At 40.0% G+C, this 24,404-nt stretch overlaps 1 protein-coding gene across 1 annotated transcript in view; it reads left to right on the forward strand.

The window, feature by feature from the left end:
• SUSD4 (sushi domain containing 4) overlaps nt 1-24,404 on the forward strand; it is an 84,923-nt gene that overhangs the window by 49,563 nt on the left and 10,956 nt on the right. Inside the window, exons 2-4 of the mRNA XM_059469363.1 lie at nt 3,395-3,607; nt 10,801-10,980; nt 14,300-14,488. Coding sequence (XP_059325346.1) covers nt 3,395-3,607; nt 10,801-10,980; nt 14,300-14,488 — 582 coding nt within the window. The remainder of the gene's footprint in view (nt 1-3,394; nt 3,608-10,800; nt 10,981-14,299; nt 14,489-24,404) is intronic.

Raw genomic sequence — 24,404 nt, forward strand, 5'->3', positions numbered from 1 at the left:
AGACTGGCTTTCTCTTCCAAAGACCTATATGATGGCTCCAGCTGAGCAGATTTTTGGCTTTTTTTATCAGGTTCTAAAGGGATTAGACCATAAGATGGCTATAGCATCTCATCTATTATGTAGGATTACTCCTACCATTAGAAAATTACTGTGTCACAACTTGGAGTAGCTGCTCTTAAATGCATAGTTTGGAAAAAGAAAAGAAAACAAAGATTGTGAGAAAAAAAATTTACCAATATATGTCACTGAAGACATATATTTAAATTTTTTTTTTATAGGGTGGAGCTTAACTAGATGAGATAGTATGGATAGGATTATTATGTAAAGGGTCTAATTCTGCTATTATTAAGAAGAAATGGAAGATGGCAATTCTCAGGGATGTTTGAGCATTATTGTTCTTGAATACTGTACCAGAAAGTTTATACTTAAATTGGAAAAGACTGATGGACTTAGCTGTCTGCTAAATAAGCTGTTGAAACTTCAGCACAGCTCTTGTGCAAGAGAGGAGCAGGCCTGGTGAAAATCAGAGCAGTTCCTGGCTTCTCTGGAATTCTCTGGTGGCAATTGCCCCTTTGGAACACCTGCAGTGCCTGTTGTGCACTGGGACATCCTCAGCACAGGGGCAGCCTTCCCATACCTTCCTCATACCTCCTTCTTCCCAGCCCCAGCACAGCCCTGCCTTCTCTGCTTTGTGCCTGGATCATCTACACTTTCATAAGAAGCTTGACATCCAGGTGCCTTCCATTGTTTCCAGCAGGACTTTGATTTGAGCTGCATCTACTGTTCCTATCTATGGAGCTAAGATGGGGTTAGGGACTTATTTGCTTTGCCTTCATGGCTTTACCATGAGATGCTACTGTATTGTGTGTGCCATCTGCCTAATTGGCTCTTCCCTGAGGCTTTTTCCTTCTTCCTTGCTTCAGGAACAAGCCAGGAAGCGGTGATCCTCTGCTGAGTCCGTGTGTCATCTATTATGCAGTTACTGAGTAACTGCTGTCTGCTGGCTCTGTAGAAACCAGAGGGTGCATAATTCAATTTTCCCATTCGTGTTCCAGTTTCTACTTGGGAATTCCCCTTGGGGATAGATAGATTTGTCTGCTTGCTAACCGCACTCAACAAAAAGAACCTGAGAGACCCACACACTGCAAAAGGATTCCAAGGAAGAATGGAAATCTTTGCTTGTGGAGGGTCACCAGAAAAGTGGCAGTAGGGTCACAAAATTAGCCTGCTCTAGGGAAGGAAACATTTTTGCCTTCCATGTTTGGTTTTGTGCTGACAAGTGTAAAAATCTCTAACTTTGCATATTTGACTTTTTGAAAACTGAGAAATGAGCTTGGCTCATTTTTTTTACCAGGCAAATTGTGTGTGACCTCAGCACCTTTCCTTTTCGTGTGCTGTTGCAGAGGCAAAGTAGTAGGCAGCAGTGTAATTTTTCCTGATGCAGCTAGTGAGAAAGGACATATATCTCAAGGAGAGTTACAGTATTCCTCCCCTGACTGCAAATTCCGAGACTACTGAAGTAACAAAATTGATCTAAATGTCATGTTATCCCTTGGTTTAATGGGAAATAATTAAGATCTTCACTGACATTATTAAAGGATGTGGGCTTGCTGTCTGGAGCATAAGAAGCTTCTTTTTAATCTCCAGTAAAAATGGGCAGCCTTTCTCTGTTAATAAGTATTGCCTACAGCGTGTAATCCCAGGATCATAATGACTGTGCTTCTCCTTGTTCATCCCATTGGCAAATTACAGAGTCTGGGGTGATTTACACTGGAGGACTTGAGCTGAGGCAGATGAGCCAGGCGTGGGTGGAATTCAGGGATGTATTTGACTTGGCCACTGCACTGATGCTTCAATTCCCAGGATGAACTGCACTGGAGGAGGAGTGAAGCTGCGCAAGAGCAGCTGCTTTGCTGCTCTTGTGCTGTTTCAGCCAGGAGAGGGGATGCTGGGGAAGTGGAGAGGTGTTGGAGCACTGCAGAGGGGCGCAGGGTGGCTGTTGGTCATGGAATTTGGGCTGGGTTCTGTCCATCACATCACCTCCTGGGAATTACAGCCTGGCTGGGGAGTTCAGCAAAGGACCTGGAAATCCAGGAATGTGCAATCCACCCTGGTGACTCCACAGTGTGTCCTGCCTCTGCTCACAGAAACAGGTGATGGGACATAGGACACAAGTGGCTTGATGTAGGCCTCCTGCTTCTTCACTAGCAGCTGTCAGCCAGGTGACTGAGCAGAGATATTCAGTGCTCAAATGCAAGAGCCCTTCATCACCTTCAGTGCTCTCCATTTGGCTGCCACAGCATCACAATGAGCCCTTGGCAGAGGGAATGATTTAGCTTCGGGAAATGGAGATTTATTTCAAAAAGTCCTTTACTGTAATATCTTCCTTCTCTCTGACTGCACCGTGGAGGCATCTGATTCTTATTATGCAGGAAGTAGCTGAGGCTGTCTGATACAATTCTTTTAAAATCAAAACACTAAAATTACCATCCAATGATTTTAACACTTTCCAGGCATCCCTCCCGTCAGCATTAATTGCCCCCCTCCTGTTCCTGTTCCAAAGCTATTTGCTCTTTCTGTACGCAGCCCTTGTTCACTGCTGCACTAAACCTTTGCTGCTTTGCAGTAAAGAAAGCTTCCACTTATGCAAATGGCATTGAAATGAGTTTGAGAAAGTGATAAACAATCACATTTATTGATTGCAACTGTTGGGGTTTAGTTTGTTATTTTACAGTTAATTTTGTAGAGGTAATGGACTTTAAAATTCCCTTCTGGTGTCAATGGAGTAATACAGCACTCCCATAACAATGTGTGGAAAGTGTGGTAGGGCCACCAAGCCAAAGAGATAAGAGGGTCGCATTCATCTAACATCACAGTGTCCCTTTCCCCTGTGGCAGATCTCTCTCCCATCTTGAAATCTCACTGTACTTAGCAATTCTCCTATTTCAATTACTGTGTCTTTGGATGGCAGTTAAGTTTCATGCCCCCTTATTTTCTCTCCTCTCTGGTTCTGACACATTATTATTCTTACTAGTGGCTGCATGAGGCCTCCAAATTCCCATAGTCCCCAGAAGTGATTACAGACACATTACTGAGCAATCCCCACTGGTAGGCTGGGTCAAGTGCTTTATTTTTATCCAGGGCAGCTACCAAGGAGTGTTGTTGACTTTTGCTTCATGCAGCTACTTGCTGCATGAAAAGACAGGAGTACTTCTGTCACCTGAGCATTTCAGCTGGGGGTGGGTCGTCTCCAACCCTGGAGTACCTGGTACCCAAGCAGATTTGCTAGTGGTCAATATGGAAGGTACAAGGTCCTTGTGAAGGTAATGGATAAAGACAGAAAAAGCATGAGAAGTAAATGAGCACAGTTGAATTATATCTTTGTCTGACACAGGGTTTGATGACCTGCAAGCATGTGCTGATCCTGGGGCTCCTGAACATGGCTACAAGACGCCCAGTGCAGGTGTTTTCTTTGAAAGTGTGGTGGTCCGGTTCCATTGCCAAGAAGGATATAGGCTCAATGGTACTTCCAAAAAACTTTGTGTGAGACACTTTAATGGCTCCCTGAACTGGAAACCCAGTGATAAACCTGTGTGCCTACAAGAAGGTAAGTTAGTTTTCTTCAAGGTGTTCACCACATCAGTTCTTCTCACTTGTCCATGTACCATGTCTGTCTGTCTCTGGACAAAACACAACAGGCTGGAGTCCATTTCACTGTGTCTTGTTGGATACATACTTTAATTTTCCATCCCTAATTCTCCTTTGTTAGTTAAATTTGTACCATGAGAGGCTGTGTGTATTGAAAGGAACATAAAGAAATGTGAAAATAGAATTTAACCTCCCTTTTTAACTAGCTACAAATTGATGCAGAGAGGAAAAACAACCTCCATTGTAAGTTAACATGTAACTATTTGTTAAAGCTGCCCACTTAATATTCCTTTCTGCAATATTTTACTAGAAAAATGCAATCAGTTTCCACTGCTACTGCTCCTGCTAATCAGGAATTTTAAACAATAGTATTGGGTGATGTATGCATGAGTCAAGTAGCAAAATCGAATACACAGAGGCTGCAAAAGTTTAAAGCCAGGGTAGAAGTTGACTCTGAGATAATTCAGACTATTATGGCATAACCATTTATTGTATATTTGAAATTGTATTTGGTTTTAAATACTTAGGATGTTTCATTGCTTTCTTCTTCTAGGTCTTAGAGGCTGGATTGATTTGATTTTATAACTGTAAATTTTTGCCAAAGTACACCCAAGCAACACAAATTATTTATTTCCCCAAGTATATTAAAGATATAACCTGTCCTTGTTGTTGATTTATTTTTGGTCAACAGAGCTATTAAAGTCAACAGACATGAAAAGTGTTGGTTAAATAAAGTGTTTACATTTTAGTGTTGTGAGTTCTCCACTGAAGACATTAGTCATTGCCTCATTGTCTTCATGCTGGAGCAAGATAAATTCTACTTCAGGTTACCTTTCACCGTTTGAAATAAATACATGGACTTTATTCAGAGGTAGTTGAAGACTTATGTGACTCACAAACACACTTACTGCATAGGATCATGCATCACTTAGCCTTTATAAAAACTGCAGGTACTTGTTTGTGATCCTGGGGGGTAGGTGTGAGAATCCTGTGCCAGGACAGGGATGTGACATGACAGGGACAAGCACGGCCTGGGAAGACCACACTCAGGAGATGCATGTGAAGGGAACAACTCTAAACAGCAGCCAGTGTGAAAGTAATGCATGAGATAATGGAGAGAGTAGCCAGAGGCAGCTGGTAAGGAGTGCATGGGCTTTCAGGCAGCTGGCTGGTTGGCAGGAGAAATTTTGGTTAAGTATGTTCTCCTGGACAGCTGTGAGGCCATGGGCTACAGAGCCATAAGGGACACAGTCGTGAGCTGTTTCATCAGGTGACAGCTGATGTCTAGAAATAAAGGCAAAGGGGTGCCAACAGCACCTCATCATGTGGCCGCATGGGTCAGCTTTGAAGAAATAACCTGATGCCTTTAAAAATAACTATGTATGAAAGACGTGACCTCTTCTGTGACAGCCACTTTTCATAAATGACCTTGTTTGTCTCCTGCCATGGTTATTTAAGAAAAAATATAGCGTGACAGCAGCCTGTGTCTAAATTGGCTATTGGAACTACCAGAAAAAGCTTTAATGGTTGGAAATTCTGTTTCCTTAAGCACAGCAGGAAGCTAGGAATGTTGATGTGAATCTTTGAAATGTTGCCTGTATAATCCACTGCAGTTTTTAAAATAAGCATTAATGTTTTTTATTAAATATTCAAACCTCTTCCCTCCATCCCAGTGGAAATCTGTGGAGGAAGTTTCTGATCACAATGCCATCAGCAACAAAACTGTCACTAATGTCAGTGTGATCAACATTCGAACGAGACGTTTTCAAAAAAGAAAGAAATTGGAAGATGAGAATGTGATGGATGATGTGGCAACAGTTGCTTTAGAGATAATAATTACTTTCCAGCATAGAACACTTAAAAAAGATTGCTAGCCAATGCTCTGATCAAGTAAAACACTTAAGCTGGAGCATAACTGTAATTATGTGATTAGTCTTGTTAAAGTTCTTTGCTCAAAATAGGCAGATGCAAAAATGCTTCTTATTACTTGGACCAAAGAGTAGGACCCTGATTTAGGATTTAGTGAATCAAGTGCTTAAGTACTTCCCTGATTAACATTATTATAATACCTCAGGTATTAGAATACAGCATTAATTCTTCTTTCCATTGCGCAATAGCAGCACTGATTCAGAAGAAATACTAAGTAAAGGCTCAGTGGCAGTCCATGAGGCCTAGGCACTGGCTTAAGTGATTTTTAGAACTGATCCTTTTGCACACTGGGAGCAGAATATTGAGAGAGGGTCGTGGTAGAGAGGAGGACAGTGTAGGAACATGGCACATCTGGATATGAGTTAAGAGAGAATCACAGGGTTTGTGATTCTCAGCTGTCTAATGACATACATAAAAGTTTTCATTGCAGAAGTTCTGTAATGATATATAGAAAGAAATTTGAAATTTCTAGCAACTGCTGGAGAAGGGAGAAGTTGATGTTTTCCCATTCATCATTACCTATCACAAGGTGAAATAAACTTTATGCTGCACTTACCATTTATGGTGGGGTGTGGCTGCTCCGTGGGCTATGGTACGCTCTCCACGCCTCTCATCCCAGCATATTTCAATATCAGGCAGTGCCAGCTGAGCTTAAACACTGAAAACACTGTACTTTGGAGTTCATTTACTCTCAGGAGTTTGAATTCAGAGAAGGATAATTTTATATCTATATGTTATGTATGTTTAATTGTTGTTATGTGTTTAGTAGCACAATTTCTAATCACAAATGGATGCTATTTACAAAAGGAAGCAAAGCAACCTGTTTCAGAATGTAACTGATTTTAGATCTAATACGTTTGCCTAGAGCTCTTCACCCAATCTGTTTGATTTTATAGGTCTGTCATGTCTTGTTAAGAGGCAGGAGATTCTAAGTGTGAGGACGAGAATGAAGTTGCATGACTTGGTGCCCAATAAATGCCCTGTCAAAAATCTGTATGCTTAGAGTTACGTTCTTATGTTGATCTACAGCATGGTGTGACTGTACCTTTCATCAGCTCTAATACAGTTATGCACATAAATACCAAACCTCTGAGGTAGGAATTTTGTATTTACTGTTTAAGAGCAGTATGTCATGTTGTTCACACTTTAATCTAATTTTCTCCCACTGTGATAATGTGGCTGCTGAGGCTGTTGCCCTACTTGGAACTCTTTCCTGTGAGATTGAATCTAAATTTACAGTCTGCATGAAGATGGCAATGAAGCAAAGAGCTGTGTCCTCCTCTCCCTGTGCTTCTGCAGGCAGAAACTTTGGAGATGCTCTCAGTGCCTCATTCTCCCACTGACAAGGCTGATAAAGCTGCAGTGAAAGTAGTAGGCTAGTACATGACTTGGCTACAGCTTTCCTGTAGGACATTTAGCCCTCCATTTGCTTTGCCTTTGTCCCTGAGTTTATGAGATGACTGAAGTATTTTTATTTTTCCATCTCTTATCTGTCTTGCCCAGTATTTGTTGATTCTTAACCCTGATTCTGAGCACTCTGTGACATTTGTAACCAGGCCACTGCTCAATGGGCACAGATCTTAGGTGAAATCTCTCTGCATTGTTGAAATACCAGCAAAGACAATAAAAAGAAATGGTTATTTAATATGCACTAAAACACTGTGTTTGCCATCCACAGAACAATCCTAGTAACACAGTACTATGGATTTAACACTAGTAAAAAAACCAAGGGACAATATTGCTCTTAAATGCTTACTTTGAAGAGAACAGAATGTAGATGAGCTGTTCCTGCATCAAACCAATTCTTCGTGATATTCCTTTCATCCTTCCTCCCTGTTTCTTTCTGTTCCAGCCTGACAGTGGTGTGACTCAATGTAGTCAAGGCTAATTCAGAGACTTGTCAGTCTCTGACAAGTAGATACAGTAAGATACACAGGAGCACCAGACCTCTGCATTTGAATTTACATACAGGTAGCAAACAAAACAGTGCCAGAGCAGGGATTGGGCAGTTCTTCAATTGTACACACTCTTACAGTGTTGTAAAGGTCCTTGACGTGGTTTGGACCTGCATCTGTCAGGGCAGTACTCCCAAGTAAATCCTGCAAGCACCTTCTTGGATTAACATGGACCAGGGATAATTTTTGGATGGTAAGAGCTCACCTGCAATAGATACAAGACTTCCCAGGCCAGCTGGTACCCATGGATGATGTGGCTATCTCCATGCTGTCTAGGTCATGCCTTCCTTCTCAGTTGCTATTGTGGTCCCAGTGCTCTTGGGAGGAGGTAGGGTGATCTTTCTTCCCCATGGGGTGGAAGGAACAGTTCTGAAAGGTTCTGCTGGTTTGCACCTGAGCAAAATACTCTAACTATATTGTTTAATGAATTTTATTCTTCAGACCAATCTTCTGTGATGGGGGACACTCTTGGTTTGCTAAAGCCAAGAGTTCCTAATGTACAAATCTTCATGAAAGTTAGGGCAAGGTGAGCTCTTGTCCCTGTCAGGCTGTTAGGCCTGTTGGCTCTACCCCACCTCTTTCTGCTCCTGCAAGATAAGAAATGTGTCCTTTTGGCTGGCCTATTTAGATACTCACACAGTAGATTTAAGCAGATGATGTAAAACTGCCAGAAAAGAGTGTAAGTCATAGCCTTTGCTGCTTGATGCTGGTTAAAGACCATATATTCCCTTAAATGGTTTAGCAGCTTCCGCAGATTTGCTGAGAAGGACTTAGAATAAAGTATTTTTTAGGACAGGACATTTTAAAATTCAGTCACTTCCTTCTAGCTTTTCCAAGCAGATTTTGTGCCAGCTAATCCAGTTGTTCGTGGGAGATGGCTACTGCAGCTTATGCCTCAGTGCTAAATATGAATTCAACCAGTGGGAAAGCATTTGCTTGCAAGGCATCAGGAAAAAGAGCTGTAATATTGTGGTCCATTGGTCTGGTGTTTAGCTGGGGCTTGTAATAAGCCTGTTATCAAAGTCAGCCAGGATGTGGAAGGTGGAGGACAGTGCAGTGAGCAACTTATCTCCATTCTCTGCCAACATCTACCCGGTTAAAGTGATCTCATCTACAGCTGTTCCTTGGAATAATAGGGATGGAGTTGCTGTGATAGATCATTGTTACAGAATCCATTTCCTCCGCTTTGAAAGGGAAATCTCATGTTTTACTGTGCTGTGTGTACACACACCATCTTTATTTGTATAGCAACAGAAAGACATTGTAGAAAGAGAGGGAGCTGTTCACTGACGTTATCTTCTGGCATCCATCTCCAGTCTCCTACTGCGTGGCTGCCAAGCAGGTACTCCATCTATTTCATCCCATCCTTGTGGGGTGCCCAGGACAGCCTCTTCATGACAGCATTTATGGCTTAGCGCAAGGCATTTCTTCTGAGGCATCCTCTGCTGTCTTCTCTGCTGATTAACTTTATAGTGAGAGAGAAAACTATTCTATCTTTGAAAGTAATGTGTGCACCCTCACCAGTGTATTTTACAACCTCTAGTTAGGGCATGGATCCTCCCAGACTTGTGCATTTATAAATAAATAAATTCTAAGAAAACTTCTTGCTGCAGTTTCTCACCCTGCCTGGCAAGCTGCCAGCCCTTCCTGCTACCAGCAGCAGGAGGCACCCATAGCAGCTGCTAAAAAGTAATAAGAGAAGTGGAAGAATTGTTAACTAATAATGTACTCAGGCCGCATACCAAAAAATTAGCTAAGTACAATGAATTTTAGAAACATCCTTGTGATGCGAAGGTGCAAAGTATATTTTAACTGGGAGAGGAACGCTGTCCTCCTTCAGGTTAGTAAAATACAGTGACGGAATCTCAGTTTGCCTAACTAAATAAAAACATTATGAAATACATTTGCTCTTAGTAGTTTGTGAGTCCTCTGCTAAATGACAGTTTATCTTCCTTCTACTTGTGCTTTGAAACAAACAAGCTGTCACTATCACTTTGCTTGGTGCATTCTAACAATTAGGTACTAAATACAGATTTAGCTTTGCCTCTTCCTCTTTAGCAAGAATTACCCATGAAAATGGCAGAAACTTTCTCTTCTATGCAAGTCTCAAGGGATTTTTTTTCCTTAAGAAATACAGTATTCCTAAATTAATATAATTGTCTATCATGGTAGAGGTGTTGGGGGAATAAAACAGAGTAACACAGGCTTATAACATTTTTCTGTCTTTTTTGTGTTTGATATACTTCTTAGGTTTTGATGCCTGGAAACTTTTATTACCATCTCTGTCATGGATTGACTGCTGGCAGACAAAAATTTTCTCCCAATATTTAATCTTTCCCTGTCTTCTGTTTCATCTCGTTTCATCTCACTTTGCCTTTGTGATGAGGATGAACTTTGAGTCACCCAGATTATTCCCTCAGACCCTCTTGACTTTTTTCTCAATTATTCGGTATTATTAGAGGATTTTCCCCCTGGTTCCCCTTTCCAATTTGTACATCTTTAAAGTGTTCTGAGTTTCATTCTGTATTTTGATGTCTTTGGCACTAGTACCTAGAGTGAAATCTGTGACTGTCTGATGCATGTGTCACAGACAGGCACTAGGGCCCATCCCTGTATATCACTTCAGGTTTGCAGTCCCTTCTTGAGAGTATTCTACAAGCACTCAAGATGCTGCTTAGGACCCTAAAAATGTCCTCTAAAGGCATATGAATGCAGCCACACAAAACTATCTGGTTTAAAACATAATCAAGGAAATTAAAGTGAAGGCGTTCTCATAATGAACTCTGGAATGGAGCTGGATAAACCCTTGTAAATGTACCCGATTTTCATCTGTCTGCTAAAACTGCAGCTTTTCTGTGTTCCTCATGCCATCTCTGTATTTTATCTTTTCTTTTGTCTTGTCCTTAGTGCTGTCAGAGTCTGCCTTTGCATGGAACCTTGGGATAGTCAGACTTTGGAGTGTAATTGCACACATGATCAATGGAGGACCAAAATCAACCACAGCCTTCCTAAAGGCTCCTAATTTTGTTAGTTTTTAAAAAGCTGGGGGAACGATCCATTATTGTAGCACCTCAGCTTCTCCTACCGTGCTATAGACTTGGTAAAATGATGGCTTACTAGGGAAAAGGCACTTTTACTGAAATGCATGTATTTTCCAAACCGTTTAAGCAGAGCACTTATATTAAATGCTTACTTCTTTTTAAGAGCCTGATTACTAAACAGCTAGCTGTGTTTTTTAATTAAGTTACTATTTCTTTTTCTCATGAAGTCACAGATTGCCTTGTTCCACATGTTGAAGATGCAGAGGTTCATAACAAGACATACAGGACTGGCGATAAGTTAATAATCAGCTGTCATGAAGGATTCCAGATCCGTTACCCTGACTTAGACAACATGGTTTCCATATGCCAAGATGATGGAACATGGGATAATCTACCCATATGTCAAGGTTTAGTACTCCAGCACGTCCCATTTTATAGCTCATACATCTTGTCATAGTTTGCCAATATTTTTTCCTACAGTTGTAAGAATTTAAGTGATCTGATAAGCTCCACAGTGCAGTGTTTGAGTAGTGCTGCTGCTAAGATTTTTTGATTTCTCTTCCCCTTTGCTCTGTGCAGGAAAGATGTCGCTCCCTGACCATTCCCATGCTTATAATACTACTTTAAATACTGCTTTTTTGTTTGCAAATCTCAAATCTGACACAGATACACTGCATCAAAAAGTAAAAAACAATCAAGATAATCAGTCAGAAGTTCTGATGGGTGTCTTGCATTTTTGCACCAATTAATTTGTGTAAATAATTTAAGCTTCTAACTGCACTTTATGTTCCTTTACCTTGTGTAGAAGGCAAGGGTAGAGGAGAGAAACTGGTACCTGTTCTCCTGTCAGAGTTTTCAGCAGAGCTGTTGATTAGATTCACAGTCCATTAAACCTTTACGTATTGACTGAAAATTCAGCGTGTGCACAGGGATGATTTGGGCCAGAAAAGCCATTAGCCGTAGAACTAGAAATATCAACAGCATGGATCCCAGCTCAAGTTAGACTGTGAGAAATGGCTGGGGATAAGCCAGCTTTATTCAGTAACTCTGGGCTCCCTTTCCCTTCATATTTCTAATAAGCATATCTGAGTACCACTGATTCTGTTTTAAGCAAGTCGCGTCTTGGTAACAAGCTTGGCCCACTGAACAGCAGCAAGAGATTTTAACTGAGGAGCAGAATGGGTTAGTCCCAACTTTCTTCAAAGCCATCTGTCCTCTCATAGAGCTAACACTTCTCTGTAGGCACTTAATTTTACTGTCACACCAATTTGCAGAGTCAGGGCAGGCAGGCAGGTGAACTGGGACACTTCTCAGGAGCAGTAGCACATCAGACTGTCACCCAAGATCCTGCCCTCCATTGGGGCAGAAACTTAGACATGTTACCAGGCTAGGTCACCATTTTAGATCCATACAGGGGAGATTTTGCAAAACCATAGCAAAGCAGGCGCCAGTTTTGGGGTGTCTTATCAGCAATAGCATCACGTGTGGCAGTATGAAGTGTACAGCCCCTTTCTGTGGGGGTGCACCTCACATCTAACTTAAGTAGATTAAAATTTTTGCAGCAGGGGGAGATGAATGCTTAACAGATCGATTTGCAGATGCTGTATTTGCCAAAGATCCAGGGGCAAACTTTTTGACAGGTAATATTTACTGAGTTAGTAGCAGTACCCCAAATACCCCTTGGCTTGTTACTTCTGTTGCTGTGTTTATACTGTGAAACGCAATCAATTACTCCTACTTAATAGTCAATATTAACTGCTTTTCAAAATAAAAGCAGTGCTAATAAAAGTTAAGAAATCAATTTCACAAGACCCATCTGCTGTGATTACCGGCTAGGCAGAGAACAGGCAATTCAGATTCAAGACCCTGCCATATTTTGCCAAATTCCATAAAGTTACTGCAGAATTCCAGAATTTTCTTTTTGACATGTCAGGCACTGGTAAGATGAAAGTAACTTGTCTTCTTGCTCTAGGTAGGCTGTCAGTTACATTTCTATGGCCCTTTCATTACAGAAGGCAGGGGAGTCTTATGACACTAAGATGCCTTTTTTCCTTGCCAGAGCAGTGGGGAAGGATTGTGGAGTATATAAGAATCTAACCTCTATTTTTACCATGAGATAATAATATTAATTACTGGTCTGGATGATGTTACTTAGCAAAATAATGTAAAAATGGAGTTTTGCAAGCAGTGTTTGAAGACCTAGAAATTTTCACAAATGCTTGGCTGTCATACAAATTCAAATAAATCTCTGTCCTACATGACCAGGAACATAATGAGCATTAAAATTCTGAGCCAGCAGGACCAAATTTTCCTTGATACAGTACTGAGAAGGGTAAGCTTGGTCTTGCTTGGGCAGTCTGTGCTCTTTCTGTCCCACTGGGGGCTACTTATGTCGTCCTGCTCGATGTGCTGCTCAGTTTGCAGGAATGAGTGTGGTGTATGGGGGGCATTCTTGATCAGGGTAGAAGTAGCAGCCAACAGATAGGATGCTTGAAGCTTTATTTGAGAGGGACATAACCAGCTGCTTCAACAGCTATTGAAATTGTTGCTCTGATGGTACAGCATGCTGCAAAACGCTTTCAAGCTTTTTCTTTTATTTTCTTTTGGTTTTGTTCCTCTCCCTCAAAAGACTGTTGCAAGGAAATGGCTGCTTGAAATGCTGCTTAGGCTTTTTGTTTTAAATTCCAGTACCTTACAAGCAGTTCTCAGACTGATTTTTGTTTCCTCCTCTAGCTTAAAATTACGGGAGTCCTATGAACATCCTTCACAAATTCCTAGTAGTGGCAAGATACCCATTTATGGACAGCCATAATGCAGCTTCCATTAGTCACATAATTCTAAAATATTATTTGTCATTCCATGATTACTAGTTATCTTTTCTCCACATTATTGCAAATTAAAAAATCAAACAGTGTCAAGCATTACCCAGAGGGTCATTTCTAGGGTCATGAGGAATGACATGTTATAAAGACATGCTATCTGTTAAATTCACTGCTCTTTGTTGCCCCAAATTTTGGTTGGTGACCATTTAACTGTCGCTGCTCAGTACCAGCCATGGTACAAATCCCTCAGGAGTAATTCCAGAAGTAGCACTGGAACATAGTATCTGATTCTGACTACATTTACGATTTATGATGATAACAGATACCTTAAATTTTTGATAACCTAGTCTAAGACCTCGCTCAATATTTATCATGGGACTGCTCCTAGGAAGTCATGTCCCTTTAGACTTTCTCAATTCATGACTAGAATTTCAAAGTCATGAATTCTGCCTGCAAATCTTTTACAGTTGCGTACACTTTGTCACAGAAGCAGTTTTAATATGTAAGAGGGTTGCATACCTGTCATTTTTTAGGAGGAGGAATAAAACTCACCATTTATATAAATGAAAATCTTTATTTATTAAAGATTCTACCTCAAAAAGAGATTGCCATCTGCTGAAATGGTAAATGTTTGTTAAACAAAATACTGTCGGTTTCGGAAAACCTTTCCTGGATTTGTTGGGAGTGAAGCCCACGCTAGCAAAGCGTGTGGGCTAAACAACAAAAGGGTTTGAAACAGGATAATGAGGCAGATCTATCTGAGGGAGATCATGCAGACATGCCATTCATAGTGGAGAGGATGAAAAATCAGACTCCTCAATTTAGAAACAGTAACTGAGATGTGTGAAGATGACTGAGATAAGCACTTGATAATAAAAGAAACCTCCCTCTTCTTAATTTGCAGGTTGCCTGAGGCCGTTGGTTCTTCCTCATAGTTACATTAACATTTCTGAGTTCGGGGCCTCCTTCCCCGTAGGAACAGTGGTGTATTATCAGTGCTTTCCTGGATATAAACTAGAAGGGGCAGAGATCCTTGAGTGCATGTATAACCTTATCTGGTCAGATAGCCCACCTAGGTGCCTTGATGTGGAAGGTAAATGCCTTACTGTTTGTTTCTCTTTCTGGTTTGCAAGACCTGCATGCTCTCTGTGGTTTTAACTCAGGGCTGTAGCCACGGTTCCATTCTCAGTGATATTCCCACTGGGTGTGCAGAGCCTTTGTGGGTTCTGATGTGTTCCTGCTGTGCTTCACTGCACCCTCAACTCGTGGTGTTCCCAAGTAGTGTTTGCTCTCACAGTGTCCCAATGCAAGAGGGAAAGCTCCTAATGATTGCTTTGCCTTTAAAATGAAAACTCTCTGCTGCCTTTCTGATTAAAACCTGAGGAAGTTACATAACTCACCTTCCTGTGCAGATGGTCAGAGCTCCTACACATATGGATAGATTTCCATGATCAGCTAAAATATACGCCACAGAAATCCTTGGTTTGGGCTGTGCCAGCTGCAGTCATTACTCATCGCCACATGGTGCTGCACACTTGGGTATTCGCTGTCTCCCCTACCTTAAAGAAGGATTGACAACTGAAAAACAACTGAGCTAGTTTATTGATGAGGAGCATAAAAACCATTCATTGTGAAGCAGCTGGATCCTACCGAGCCAAAAGGCTCTGTGACTAGAGCTGGGATGGAGGGTGTTGTAGTGTGTTTATCTTTGCAACCCAGACATCTAAAACAGTGATACTTGATGGATTGTTCCATACATTGCCAAAACTGCATAAACTACCCTCCTCCATCCTCACATCGTGAATGAAACATCCTAGGAAGTCTTGAGAGTCCAAATACATCCTCTGCATTTCATTCCCTTAAAAAAAACACATTTTTGTTCTATTTCAAGCCTGTATGGAAGCTCTCTATATGTAGAAATTAGCTAAAAGCAATTATAGGAATTCATATGTGATGCTTATGTCATTGAACTAAATGCTAAGTATTCTGGAAGTGCAAAAATTTGCCAAAAGCATCAACAAAGTGACAAACTGTACAAAAATAATTTAATTATCCTTATTTTTAGCTGACAATTCAAGTCCTAAAATTCAAAAATGCTTTTGCAATTTTGGAATGACAAAACAAGATGATTTTTTTTTGTTGTTTATTTAGCTTACCATGAAAGATTAATCCTCAATCAGCTGTATGTAAGCCATTTTTGGAAGGTTTGTTTGTTGTTGTTTATAGCATGGAAAACACATTAAAAAATCAGAAGGGCCCTGTTAGGCTTAATCCAAACAATATAACTGATTTGAGAAAAATTACAGTTCTTCAGTTAGAAAGATAAGAGCATGAAACTCAAGTATGTGAAGCAGGAAAAATTGTGTCTTACTTAACACAGGTGAGCATCCCAGCTGCTATCAAAATACCCAAGAGAACTCATGTGCTCATTGTTTCTTGCTTGTATGATGAAATCATAGAGAGGCTCTTTTTCTTGATAATTTAAAACATGAGGTAGGAACTCTTGCCCCTGACAGTTCTATATTTTAAGTTATGTGTCAAAAATTATAATCCCCCCTCAACTACGATGATCTGTGATGGGGGGATCGGTGTGTGCTAAGGCCATTGGGAAGGCCTCCTGAGTTCTGATTTCGATTCAGCCTCTCTTTGAATCACTTTCTTCCTGCGCTCTTTAAATGCCAAAACTTCCCATGGTGGTTTCATGTGGGCATCCCGTCAGTGCATTCATTCAGTGAACCACAGGAGAACAAATTGGGAGCACAACACTTGCAAGAGCTGGTTCTGCTCAGCTTTGGGGGAGAAGAGAGCTTCCGGCAGCACTGAAAGGTCACTCCTGACAGCTCCCCTTGTGAACTCTGCTGTAGGGCTGCTTCAGCAGGTGTGCAGTGATCCAAAATGAATCCAGACAGGGTAAATCAACTCGAGATGCCCTTGTTTGAAAGTGCTTGTTCAAGAGATTTATGCAAGGAGTGCCAGTCTCCAGGAATCTTGTTACAATCCACTACTCTTAATTTTGTCTCTGGACAAAATTCCTTTCCTGCATATTTTTTTATTCTCCACCTTGCATTCCTGTGTCAAGCTAATTTTTCAGTGTTCCTTTTATGTGTGCAGTGTAATCTGGCCAAGCAGTACTTTTCACAGAGCAAATCTGCAAATAACGAATTCATTCTATTTCTTTCTTTCCATGTTCAATTTAAAAGGTATTGTAATGATCTTTCCTGCTCAGTATTTTAATATGGTAATGATTAAAAACAGATGACTGCTAGGAAGCTAAAGCAAACCTTTTGAGAACTTTTATTTTCCTATAAACAATGCTGCTTACAGCTTCCTCATTTAGATGTATGTTCTTGTTGAAGCCTCCACAGAAGGGATTTCCTAAATTTGTGTGTAGTCACAAAAATATTATGCATCAATCTGGTGAATTTTTTTCCTCTTTGTTAAGGCAAATAAATTCTGAAAGAAGGGTTTGTAGCTCTATTTAAACAGAAGATCACACCAGAGACCATGCAGCTCCTATTGCACATCAGACTTTCTAATGATTCTTAGCTTTACTCTCAATATTGGTAAGCACAGAGCTCCCACCAGCTTGGGTGAGACATTAATTTTTGCTGTTAGTGAAGGAAGTTTTTTTTTTCTGATAAATGTAATCAGTGCTGCTCTAGTCAGAGCAGAGCATAGAGACTGTGTCATCTGGCACTGAAGTGCAGCCAACAGTGCAGAGCTGAGCAGCCACTGCTCAGAAACAGCTGCTTGCAGCTGGCCAAGGCAGTGGTTATGGCTCTGGCAAAAAAGGATGCCTCTAGCTCAGATTGCCAAGTGCTTACTGGTATGAGATCCTCTTCTTAAATGCTGGTACCTTTGCCAGATTTAAAACATTTGGATTGACTTTTGAGTGTCAGCCTCAAGCTGAATAATTTGGGTGGCTTCAGTTGAAATGGTTGAGAAATATCAGATGAAGTCAGTGAAGGAAGCGGTGTTATTTTAGCAGTTCTAGAAAATTTTGCAGTCATTTAGAGGATCAAATGAATCATCACACTGAACTTTCTTATTCTTTAACTTTCTTAATTTTCTTTTTTTCTAGTGGAATTCCACAATTACGCAGAAACTTTTTAAACCTTCTGTACTGAAACTCAAGAGACACTTCCAAGAAAACTGAAGGAAAATGGGCTTTGGGTTTTTTAATATGATTTTTTAATTACTAGTTTGGGGTTAATTATCCATCTGTAGAAACTGGTGTAAGTTAGTGATTCCCTTCTGTAAAATCTGGTTTGCAAAATATGGGTGCAGAATTAATGAGTGAAGAATACCACATGGGGTATAAATATTAATTGTAAAATAAATCAAACAGCTTTCAAAAACATCAGAGGAGAACAAACACTTGAAAACATACCTGTATGGAACTCTGAGAAATGAAACATTTAAAACCAGGAAATCTTTATGATATGGTACTTTTAAGTGAATTAAGATACTACACAGTATTTTGAGGGGAAAAAAAAAACCAACAAAAAACAACAACCCAAAAAAAAAAAAAAAAAACCAAAAAAAACCAACCAAAAAACCCCAAACCAAACTGAAAAAAAACCCCAAAACCTGGGCTATAAGTACTTTAACAGATAAAGAGAGGCAGGGCTGGGAGAATTTGATTGCAGTGCCAGAAAGTTAAGCAGTTGTATTGATAGTGTCATTGGCAATTTCCAGCTTTGTATTTAAGAGTAAAAAGGAAAACAGGTTGATTCAATTTGCAAACAATAGACATGTTCCTGTTACCTAGAATGTCTTGTTTCAGCATCATCCCAGCTGAACAGAAAAGCTGGTCTTGCAAGAAATCAAATATATTGCAATATCAAAACTTCATTCTCTTTGTGAGACCACCTCTCTAGCAGCGGTTAAATTTGAAAGAATGTAAAACAGAAAATTTCAATTATTTGTAGGTAGATTTGAAATTAAAATGCAACAAACATGAGTAATAGACTTCAAAGGGGAGATTCATTAAACAGAAGAGAGTAAAAACGCAGAAAAAACCTGAAGGTATTTCTGAATTTTGGAACATAAAACCACCTCCTTGTGAGGGTAAATGAAAAGATACAAAGCTAAGGAGCCATAAAGGTACTGACAGGATTCTGAAAATTATGGAAACTGTGGAAGAAATGTAGGAGAAGGAAGGAATTTAAAAATTTCATTACAAAGCCAGAAGTGCAAGGGAACCCAACCCCCCCCTTACTTGGGCACCAGGAGATTTCTGGAGAATAAAAAAGGGTTAGCCAGATGAAAATCCAAACCAATAAAATATGCTGCAGAGGAAAAAAATACTCTGGAAAGACAGGTAAGAATGCAGAACAGAGCTTTAAAATTTTTCTTCCTATAAGCCTGGGGATAGACATTCATAGAGAGGGGCTGATAGTTCTGACTTAGAACCTAGAAAGTAAAGGGTATAAGAGAAGAGGGTGGTATTAGAGATGAAGTGCCATAGCCTTGTAGTAGTTAAAAACCAAATAGTTGAAACTTTGTTACCAGCTATGTGCAGGACACTTTGAAGGAAAGCTTCACAGATCCACATTCTTCCATAACAATTCCTAATGCTATGAACAGTGATTGACACTGAGCTATCTATCTGATAAACTAGGCACTTAAAATTATTTTAAATTCTTGAAGGAACATAGAGCAACAGTCCGGGAAAAAGGGATAGCAGTCAGCCTGTTATCAGTTATGTTCAGGAGACAGGGGAAGTAAGCAATCCTAAGCCTCAGACGTTACACTTTGGTACAAATGGATTTCTCTCTGTGTTTCTCTGCTGACTTTGAGAAGGCTTTAGATAAATTCCAACTTGACAGACTGACATGTATCCTCGGGGATGATAATGTTGATGCAGCACATCTCCAACAGACAGAAGTCCTGTGGAGGGAGCAGAGGGCAGCAATACAAGCAAGTTATGAAATACTGTGGTATTGAGCAATTAAGTGAGGTAGATACCAGGATTCTGTTTTAGGTTTGCAACCACTCATCTGGCAGGCAGGAAGAAGAATAAATTAAATTGCTCTCAACTGCCGAAGAGGTCATCCAGGTTAACTGAGTTAATGTTAACTTACGACAGACACATTGATAGCTTGGTTTTTAATAGCTCTGACTACAGTGGTATTTCACTGCCTACAGCAAAATGTGTGACTCAGAAACTACAACCAGCAGTAAATGCTCAAATAGCGGCAGACAACCATATATCTAAGGACCTTTACTAGGGCAACACCTTTATGTCAGTAACACCTCTAGCCTGTTACCCAAAGGACTAAATAGGCTGACAGTGTCTTACCCTGGGGGTGCCTGTTGTGAAAAGCAAGTGTGATGAAGGTGTTAGGGTATATTTTTCTTTAGAAAAAGTCATTCAGTAATTCTGCTTGTTTCTGCACTGAAATTTCTGGTGAATTTTTTCCTCTTTGTTAAGGCAAATAAATTCTGAAAGAAGGGTTTGTAGCTCTGTTTAAACAGAAGATCACACCAGAGACCATGCAGCTCCTATTGCACATCAGACTTTCTAATGATTCTTAGCTTTACTCTCAATATTGGTAAGCACAGAGCTCCCACCAGCTTGGGTGAGACATTAATTTTTGCTGTTGGATTGATTTATTGATCAGTTGATTAATTCATCACCCAGGAGTGCAGAAATTATATGCATTCATGTATGAGTGTGGAAGATGAACACTTTAACCTGGAGTATCTGGATTTTTGTGCTGTTGGAAAATGCTGAACTTCATCTGTTACTCTTCAGCTTACCCAGCTGAAGAGAAGAGGTGTGAAAAAGAATTGAATTCAAAAGGAGCACAGAGACATGGAATGCTAGACAGAGAAGTCTAGCAGAAGTTATTCTGCTAAATAGTCATCTAATTTTTAACTCCAGCAGCTATACTGATAAGTGAAACATGAAGAAAAATAGTCCAAACCCAAGACAGAATGGATACATAACAAAATGGGCTTTTTGCAGCTCTTGTTGTGAGAGATGGAGGGCTTAGAGAACAGGCTCCAAGTCGAAGACATTGAAGAACATAAATAGCATTATATTCCTAAGTGACTCCTTTATTGTATTGCAGAAATCTTTGATTTCTGGGGCTGGGCTTTCTCCACTGTTCATAGTTTTTCAAGAAAGCAACAGAATAACATGTAATTTGTTTCTTTCATGTTTTTGGTGTTGCTTGTTGCACAGGACTTCCACAGTAAATCATTGTTGCACACCTGCTCTATCACCTCTGCACCTTTCAGAAACTTCTTAGCATTTCCAGAATCAGCGAGACATCCCAATTTGTTCATGGAGCCATAATTTCTGCCCTGAGTTCCATATTAACTGCCAGATGCATGTAGTGTTTTATCCATAGTGCTTTAAATATACTGCGGATTAGGTGGGGGAAAGCAGACGAAAATTCTTCCTGAGGGTTGCTTTATGATATTCGTCTTTAACTGACAAGGCTGCTTGGAAGGGAAAATAACACATTGCCTACCTTGAAATGAAACATCTCTGTGCTTTATGGACATGTTCATTAAATTTGGCCACATGATGCACTCACAGAACATCTTCCACAAATGGAGGGAACTGTAGCTACGGACTCTGTGCAGCGGGAAGTCTACTCACTTGTTCATTTCCAGAGATAAAACCCAGTATTTAAAGGGTGGCACTTTCACCAGTCAGTGTAGGCAGGCACTTGGGAACTGAACATAACAGAAACCAACACTCCTCCATGCCTTCCTGGTCTTGTAAGATGATTTGTGAAATTACAGTGCTAAGATCATCTGCTGGTTTTCCTTGTCCCTCTTTTTTTTTTTCCTTGTAGCTCTCCATTGGGAATGGGACCTTGTACTTTTTCCGTTGTTTTTCCTTCCTTATGTGGTATAGCTTGATTTCCTCAGTCTTCAGCTAAGCCCTGGATTACAGCTTGTCTATTCCAGCATTCCTTGTCTCCATCAGTCCCTGATGACGGGTGTAGGTAACCCCACACAAAGTCAAGGGATTCTCGCTTATAACAGAGAAGAAAAAGCTGTTCAAAAAAGAGGGATTAAAGTAACACAAAAACCTTCTGATACATCCAGTTTTCAGTGAGCACTGGCTTTTTCAGACATTCCTAACAGGGGCATTTGGCTGCCTGGTTTTCTTAGCCAGCTTCCTGACTGCTCTCTCTTTTCTCTCTACCTCCATTATACTTCTAAGCACTTTGACCTCTTCTAGTCCTCAGGTTATTCTGGGATGCCTGTCAAATACCCAAGCCTTGATTTATTTTTGAGTTAAGTCCTTCCTGCGAAGTGTCTGTGTAGTACCCAGCATCTGCTTCTCAAAGTCCTGGAAAGACCATTGCTGATCATAAAGCCATCCAGTCATGAGGGAAGGAAGAAACAAAATTGGAACAAAATTATCTGGTGTAAATGAGACCACAGTGCTCCAAGTACTCACATGTTAATAATGAATATAAATATTTCCTTAAATATAATTGCGGGCCATTTGCTAAAAGAAGTCCTATTGCTCTAGCTGCAAACTTGTCACTAATTTTTGTGATTTAAATGAAACGTTCTCTGTTTACCTTATAATTTATAGGAAAACATCACTTAGGGTATGTATTACAGCGTCCTGAGTGGGTCGCTGCTGGTGAGAGAGAGAGACGGATGAGAATCTTATTTCTTGATCAGAAGGCTGGATTTATTGATATATAATATATAATACATTATGACTATACTAAATAGAATAAAGAGAGAAGTTTGCAGATGCTTGCCTAAGCTAAGAATAGCAAGAAAGAATCCTCTAACAAAGTTGTGTCCAGGGACTCTCTCCATAGCTTGCACTTTGTGATTGGCCCTTAATTATAAACATAGGAACATGAGCCAATCAGGTGCATCCTATTGCATTCCACAGCAGCTGATAACAATTGTTTACATTCTCTTCTGAGGCCTCTGCCTTCCAGAAGACGCAGAAACCTGAAAGAAAGGATTTCTGTGAAAAAAATGTCTGTGACAGGTATGCTTCATCGTGTATTTGTTGTGAAATGCATTTGAAACTAAAGACTTCAGCACTGATATCAGTGTTTCATGGGGCACAGTTCTGGGAAGGGCCAAGTTGTTGAGGTTGAGTGTGAATTTGGCATAATGCTCCTGTAGGAGCTCAACTGACTGGTACTGCAAAACCTTCAGTGTAATTTGCAGTTCCAGGAAGGAAGTGTGTATGATAAGTGTTTGTAAAATACCATCTGTTTCCATTTTGGAATCAGCTAACATTAAATTATTATTAAAATATGTTTGAAATTAGTTTTATATTGTTTCATGAAATTCTCATTAAGATGGTGTTTGTCAAAGCTAGACCAGAGACGCAGCTTTTCTTTAAAAAACTTGATTATTCAACTCATTTCATACTCTGTAGAAGGTGAGAAGTTCTTCTCACTGTGTGCACATTGAAAGGCTTACCTTACTGTTAAAGCTGCTTCAGAATTACCCAGGGTCAATTTCTAGGGGTACAGCCAGCAGTCTGGAGCCAGGAGACCTGGGTTATGTTCCTGGCTGCTTGAACATTGACTTGCTGAGTGGTTGAGAAGAAATTGCTTACCTGTCACGTGTCTTTTCAGTAGACAACATCTAAGTCGCATTGTGAAGGTTAAGTAATCAAGAAAGGTTAAGATTGAGAATTTGGATACTATTGGCTGAGAATACAATATTATTAATAATTCTTGCTCTAGGCTTTCAATAAATAAATTCTCTGGCAACCTGAGTGTTCAAAGTTAACATCTTGCATCTTCATTACTTTACATCTTCAGACAGGCTTAAATAGGTTTTACTTTATATATGAGTGCTCAGTTGTTTCCACCAAACTTTCTATTCTGTTATACTCTTGGTGTTGGGGGTTTTTTTTTGCTGTGGGAACAAGTAATCAGAAATGTTTTTGAAAGCATGGCATCACTTTCAGAACACAAATTCAATGGCCTCCAAGTTTGTTCCAGTACACCTGGAAGTCTCCCTTCACAAAGCCAGCAGAATTTGTTGTAGGAATGCTTCATTAGGATGTTGTTAAGTTGATGTTCACCATCAATGAAAATGTAAAGCAGTAATGCTTCCTGTTCTGCTTACATTCCTGAATAGTGTAATTTTTTAAAAGTCTCATAAAGCAGCTGATCTTAGAACGAGATGTTTTGACAGGGCTTATTTTAAAGCAACTGGATTTGCTATTTCCTTCCTTTTACAAGCCTCTAAATTTCTTCTTCTAGCTTTTGATTGGATATAAGTGGTTAAGTCCAGTAGTTTTTTCTACCATCTTAATTAGAATACTGGACATTTTAATGGAAATTTTTGGTTTGCTATTTTAGAATTAAAATACATTGTTTTGTATATTTCTGTAAATTGAAATCTAAGTATAGAATAGTAAAATCCCTTTTTTTAGTATTCAAAGTGTAGAATTAATTTCCTCAGGCTCTGTACTTTGCAGTGCAGGTGTGATTCTTTTGCTAGTAATATCTGTGGAAATGGACAGGTTTGTCAGATGAACTGGACAGGAATCCTTCTGAATATGAAAGAAAAACTTCTTAGTTGATGACTTGTTTTATTCTGAAGGTATGAAGGGTGATGACACTGAGGGAACCAAAAAACCAAGTTTATTAGCACAGTGTTCATAAAGAAGCAGGAAAAGGAACAAACATAATCTTCATCATCTATGTTCCTGTAAAAAATACGATTTTCAGATCTCACATCCCTAAGCATGTGTTTGTATGAAGGCATTATATGGAACAGGATCCCTCCTTAGGCCCCAGAAGCAGCCAGTAAAGTTTCAGGTGGGGACCTGGCCATCCTCGATGGGAAAGGTCAGACCTGCTGGGGCATACACAGCTGTGCTCTCATGCAGTAAGTGACTGCTTGAATTAAACATTGGTTGGGGTGCTGTAGACAGGTGACAGGTGTCCAGATTCCTGGTGATAATTAGTGTCCTGATGTGTACAAAAATGTCAAGTGAGGTTCAGGAGAAATTCTTGTTCTCTTGCAGTTTGTGAGCAAAGCAG

Source organism: Ammospiza nelsoni, chromosome 3, assembly GCF_027579445.1.
Source record: "Ammospiza nelsoni isolate bAmmNel1 chromosome 3, bAmmNel1.pri, whole genome shotgun sequence".
NCBI lineage: Eukaryota > Metazoa > Chordata > Aves > Passeriformes > Passerellidae > Ammospiza > Ammospiza nelsoni.